Source organism: Arachis hypogaea, chromosome 3 (genome assembly GCF_003086295.3).
Source record: "Arachis hypogaea cultivar Tifrunner chromosome 3, arahy.Tifrunner.gnm2.J5K5, whole genome shotgun sequence".
NCBI lineage: Eukaryota > Viridiplantae > Streptophyta > Magnoliopsida > Fabales > Fabaceae > Arachis > Arachis hypogaea.
This window is the reverse complement of record NC_092038.1, coordinates 8,412,863-8,419,426: the sequence shown is the minus strand read 5'-3', so window position 1 is coordinate 8,419,426 and position 6,564 is coordinate 8,412,863. Positions and strand designations below refer to the sequence as shown.

The 6,564-nt window shown below is 32.1% G+C and overlaps 1 protein-coding gene across 1 annotated transcript; it reads left to right on the top strand.

Moving 5' to 3' along the window:
- Positions 1-594: 594 nt before the first annotated feature.
- LOC112789279 (cytochrome P450 81Q32) lies at positions 595-4,960 on the top strand. Its single transcript, XM_025831123.3, has 3 exons — positions 595-1,428; positions 1,834-2,226; positions 4,191-4,960. Exons 1-3 carry the CDS (start codon positions 901-903, stop codon positions 4,809-4,811), a joined length of 1,542 nt encoding a protein of 513 aa, XP_025686908.1. The 5' UTR covers positions 595-900; the 3' UTR covers positions 4,812-4,960.
- Positions 4,961-6,564: the final 1,604 nt, after the last annotated feature.

Here is a 6,564-nt window from a genome sequence, read left to right as displayed (position 1 = left end):
ATTCAAACGCATTTCTATCATCTCTGATGTGGTTGCCAAACACACCATAAGTAGTAAGTCTAAAGCATCCGAATTCCATTGTCAAAAGCTCGACAAATTCAATTCGACATAATTGAAGCCACAAAAAGTAGTTGAAATCTATTAACACAAATTTTTTTATTGCATTTTCTTATATTTTAAAAAGACTAATGCTAGGGAATTCTAATCGATATATATTATATCAGTTACTATTATAGTAAGTTGTCAAATAAATTTTTATAAAATTAACTAAAAGTAAATTTTTATTGAGTTTAAATTTTAAATATTTTTTAATTAAATTTTAAATATTTGTATTTTAAAATTTTTTATTTTTTTGTATAAATATATTTTTTTATTTTTGACGTTTGCGATTCTTTTAAAATATTTTTAACATTTAGTTCATTTAATTTTATTTTAGTATTTTTTATTTGTATCAAAATTACACCTAAATATTAATTTTAGATAAAAATATTATAGATAAAATAAAAAAATTATTAGAAATAAAATTAAATAATAAAAATATTTTTAAAAAAATTTATAAACGTTAATAATAAAAAATATACCTTGTTCTTTTATATATTAAATATTAAGGGTAATATTAATCTATCAATTCCATGACTAGACAAAATACTTCCAAGACACTAAATTTTTAGCCGCCTATATTAGTGCAGAAGTGGGTCCCCGTTCGAGACTACCAAACCCAGTTTCTTTGCTTGTCCATATCTTCCCAAATTTCAGTACGAAAATTAGCTAAGGAGTACATGTGTATTGATAATAATTAATTAATAACTATACATCACAAATTCTACTAATTCTTTAACACTCCTCTTGAGCAAATATATAAACACTCTCCCCCACACAGTTTTTTTCTTTCACAATAACATGGAAGAAGCAAGTAACTGGCTGATACCTACTTCAATATTTCTCCTCTTCTTCTTTCTTGTTTCTAAATACATTCTTCAAATCCATGGCAAACACAAAAACCTACCACCAAGTCCACCTTCTCTACCAATGATAGGTCACCTTCATCTCATAAAACAACCCTTACACCAAAGCTTTCACAACCTCACACAGAAATATGGCCACATGCTGTTCCTCAAACTCGGCACACGAAAAGTCCTTGTTGTCTCTTCACCTTCCGCCATTGAAGAATGTTTCACAAAGAATGATATCACTTTTGCAAACCGTCCCACCACACTTGCCGCCAAGCTTCTCAACTATGGTAGTAGGACGATAGGATTTGCTTCCTACGGCGACCACTGGCGCAGCCTCCGCCGTCTAACAACCTTGGAGCTCTTCTCTACCAATCGTCTTGCCATGTTTGAAAGCATTCGTGAGGAAGAGATTCAGTTGTTGCTGAAGGAACTCTTTCAAGAGTGCATCAAAGGTGGTCAAACTCAAAAGTTAAAGGTAGAACGTTATAATATCCAGTTTGGCAAAGAGATTCAATTCATATACTCAAATTTTCAGCTACTAATCAATTATAGTATTTCACCGACTAACTATAATTTAAATGACATAATCTCTCCATACTCATTATTTAAAAATCTCCGATTCAAGTTTCATTTCTAACTTTGGAAAAAATATATATATCATGTTAGCTAATATTTTAATTCATGTATACATAGTATCAGTAAATTTTAAATATATAATATATTTTAGTGTATCACAAATTTAGATATATTATGTTGTCTATTATTTTTATTATCTTTATTAGTCCATATACTAAGATAAAGTTTATGTAAAATTATTCTTCTATTCATTTTTTTTATTTTTTTTATTTTTATTTTTGGTTTGGTCACTTAATGATAATAGGTAGAACTGAGGCCAAAATTTGTGGAAGTCTCTTTCAACATGCTGCTGAGGATGATATCTGGGAAAAGGTACTATGGCAAGGATATTGATGAGGAAGGTAAAGAGTTCCAAATTCTGATGAAGGAGTTCACGGCGCTTCAAGCTAGTTGCTTGAATGACTTCATTCCAATACCGGAATGGATTGATTTTCAAGGCATGAAAAAGAAGATGGTGAATTTGATGAAAAGGGTGGATAGTTTTCTTCAGAAACTACTTGATGAGATCCAAAGGAATAGGAGCATCAGAAGTGATAATAATAATAATGGGAAACTGAATTTGATTGAAGTCATGTTGGACTTGCAAGATAAGGAACCTGAACTCTACACGTATGAAACAATGAAAGGAATCATTCTGGTGAGATATTTATTTCTTCTTCACCTTATTAAGAGATTGTTATAAGGGTTTGGCTTTTTGCATGCGCTATATTTCGCTTTTATTAAATAATTAATTTCTTTTTTTTAAATTAACAGTTAATCAATAAAACAGAAAATAAATAACGATAAATGCTTAATAATTTTAATTTAGAATAATATTAAAAATTTACTTTTTTCAACTAATATTAATCAATTTTTAGAAATAAATTTTATTACTTTTTAAATTTTAAATTCTAAATTATAATTTTTTTTATTTTTAATTTTAAATTATAAATCTAAATTCTAAAATTAGTTATTTATATCTTTTCATATAATAAATAATATATACATTTGGCTCTAGGCATGGTATTGTGGAACAAGCTGTGTGCTTCAGAAAGCACTTCGTGTTTGATTTTTTGGTTAAATTATTGGAATTATAGATAATCTTCGTAGCTCTTTATATTTTTTGAGTTGAGAATGAAGCAAATTCGCATTTCACTTCTTGAGATATTATTAAGTATACCTTATACAAATACAAAGGTAAAATTCAAATTAAAGGTGGTACGAATATATAATGGCATCTATTTAAATGAAAATATTAAAAATATATTTTATAAAAAAATTTTGTATTAAAAATATATTTTATCTATTTAGTTATACTTTAAAAAAATAATATTTTTATATTATATCAAAATTAAATTATATAATTTATAATTTAATAATTAAAAAATATCTTTATATAAAGATAATTATAAAATTTTGGTGATAGTATCACCATATATAATAATGTAAATCGCACACCATCATTCATTCCTTTTGTCTTTTTGTTGGAAGAAATGAAAAGTATTGTTGAATAGACAAGGTAGAAAAACAGAGGGAGAAAGTCATAACACGTAATGAGAAAAATTGACTGAAAATACCCCACATCATATGCCGCTCCAAATTAAAGAAGACGTATCTCTACCAAGTCTCTCATCACCATATCTTGACAATAATATCTTCTAGAATAAAGCTAGTAACCAAAAGTATATTAGCCAAAATTCAGCTAAATATTTTTGGATAAATTTAAAATTTCTATGAATTAATATATGGATGTTTCTTTTATTAAGTATTAGAATTTTTTTTTATATTAAATGGATGTTTTTTTATATATTTTTTGAATTTGTGATTGTTGGAGGTGAATAAATTAATGTGAAAAAAAGGAAGAAGGTTTTTATAGATTTTAATTAGGTTTATTTAATTAATTTAAAATTTTTAAATTTTAAATTTAAAAAATTTAAAATTAATTAATTATTAATATAAATTAATGTAGTTTTGTTTAGTTTTTGGCTGATAAACTTTTGATTTCTTATACTTTTCCTATCTTCTGTCTTCTACATGTAAAAGAAATTTTAATTCACATATAATTATTATTTATTTTATATTCATTATCAATTACTGATAAACTAATTGAATAATCTTAAATATAAAAAATATATAATAATAATAATAAATATTACATACATTATAAATATTAAATTAAATAAGATAATTTTATATTATTTGTTTCTTAGCATAACCGAAAAAATATATGTTAATTTGCTTCTAACGCCAAAAAACTTATAACCGCTGCTTATATTAGCATAGGCAATGATTTTTTGGATTTGGATATAAATGAACTTTAAAAAATAGTACAAAAGGCGTTGCCTAAGACTGGTTTAGAGAATGAATTTTGGGGAAATATTGTAAGATTTGATGATGTTGTCATGTCATATCATAGGTCAAAAATGATTTCAATCACTAATTATTTCAAAAATGAAAAGAGCTAACTAACATAGTAGCATATGTTTTACGAATACGTTTTTTAGAATATCATAAAAAAATAATTTATTAAAACTTATTAAAAAAAACTTTTAATATTTTTAATGTTTGAAATATATAAAAAAATTAAAAATAGTTATAATTTAAAAACTGTTAAGAATCCAGGCATTGCTGATAGCTGGGTCAGAAACTTCGGCTACTACAATGGAATGGGCAGTGTCGCTTCTCCTCAACAATCCACAAACAATGAAGAAGCTTCAACACGAGATAGAAACACACGCAGGCCATGATCAACTCTTGAATGAATCAAACGCTTCCAAAATGAAGTACCTGCAGAACATAATCACTGAGACACTTCGCATATACCCCGTGGCACCACTTCTCTTACCTCACGAGTCTTCAAGTGATTGCAATGTTTGTGGTTATGACATACCGAAAGGGACAATGCTGCTTGTGAACTTGTGGACACTGCAGAGGGACCCTAACTTATGGGCTGATCCTACAAGATTTGTTCCAGAAAGATTTGATGATAATGGAGATGGTAGTAAAGTTTGTTACAATATGATTCCATTTGGTGTTGGAAGACGAGCTTGCCCTGGAGCTGTTTTGGCAAAACATGTTATGGGACATGCATTAGGAGCACTGTTTCAGTGTTTTGAATGGGAAAAAATTGAGGATCAAGTGGACATGGCAGAGGGAATAGGGCTTACGTTGCCCAAAGCTCAACCTTTGGTTGCTTTTTGCAAGCCACGTCAAGAAATGGTTAAGGTTCTATCCAATATATAATTTGTGCATGCATGCAACACTCTATATTTAGGGGGAATAAATTCTATATATATATGTTTCATATTATGTGTATTGCACTATAATGTGAACATTATAAAGGCCTAAATGCTAAATAGCTTAAATAATATATGCTAGCTTCTTTTTCTTCCTGATTAGCTACCTGCCATTGTATTAAAAAAAATCGATACACAAGGTTTAATTTCACATTAAAATAAAATTAAAAAAAAAATAGATGTAATGTGGATATTGTTCATACCATGACCCAATAATAAAGGCCCAGGTCCAAAAGAAAGGCTTAGTCCAGAGGATTGAGCCTTGCTAAGCACCGACCTTCGCATTATGAAGTCGGTGTTGACTACGATTTGTCCTAAAGAAGTTGGACACGAGATTAGCTGGCAGATAAACACTCATTCAAATGAGTAACTGCCCCTAAAATCTCTCTAACCACTTCATCAAGCCATATCTTAACCTCCCTAAGATAATGGGACGGTTAACACCCTAAAGATATGGCACTACTCCAACGGTGGTTATTAGCTCACCACTATAAATACACTGACACCCCTCAGGTATCTCTAAGCCCAATACTCTCTAGACCTGCTCACACTCTTGCTAACTTAGGCATCGGAGTGTCTTTGCAGGTACCACCCCCCTCTCCTCGCACAAACAAGTCGGACGGAGCCTCCCGAGTCGCAGATCCATTCGGAGTCCTCTTCCTTCACACATTTGGACCAGCCAACGCCATCCATTCTGTTAATCTCCGGTTACCCACCATAACATTGGCGCCGTTGCCGGGGACCCGAGAGATCATCCACCGATGGCGGACAGATCCGACGAAGAAGGTCATGTGGAGACCGATTCTGAGCAAGAGAATCTGGAGACAGGCAATAACGATATGGACCTCACCCTCCACCAGGAAATTGATAATCAGCACAGAGAAGGCACCTCCGGAGTAAAAAACCCGAAGGTAAACTCCTCAGAAGGGCGCGAGTCAGAAAAAGAAGGACCATCCCATGTAACTGAACTCATGGGATTAGTCCACAGCCGCCTACAACAGTTAGAACAAGAGCGGGAGCGACAAAAGGAAACTGAAAAGAGCTTAAAAGAGGAGATGGAACGACGAAAAGAGTTAGAAAGAAAACTCTTAAAGTTAGAATCCTCCCTCAAAGGTCGTAACTCCCGTGAGGAACAAGAAGAGCCGCCCTTAGGTGGGGAGGATCCTTTCAACGAGGACATAATGAGAGCAAAAGTTCCGAGGAACTTCAAAAGCCCTGATATGGACCTCTACGACGGAACCACGGATCCAAAGCATCACCTGAGCAACTTCAAAAGTCAGATGTACCTAGCCGATGCTTCCGACGCTACACGATGCAAGGCCTTCCCGACCACTCTATCGAAGGCAGCGATGAAGTGGTTCGATAGCCTCCCTCCGAGGTCAGTTACTAGTTTTGAAGACCTCTCAAGGAAGTTTTTGATGAGGTTCTCAATCCAGAAAGACAAAGTGAAACATGCACTGAGCCTTCTGGGAATAAAACAGGAGGTCGGAAAATCTTTACGAGCCTATATGGAAAGGTTCAACAAAGCATGTTTGGAGATTCAAGACCTGCCCACAGAGGCAGTCAAAATGGGGTTAGTCAATGGACTTAGAGAAGGTCCCTTCTCGCAGTCCATATCTAAAAGACACCCCGTTTCTCTAAGTGATGTACAGGAAAGAGCTGAAAAGTACATCAATATGGAGGAAAACGCCAAGTTGAGA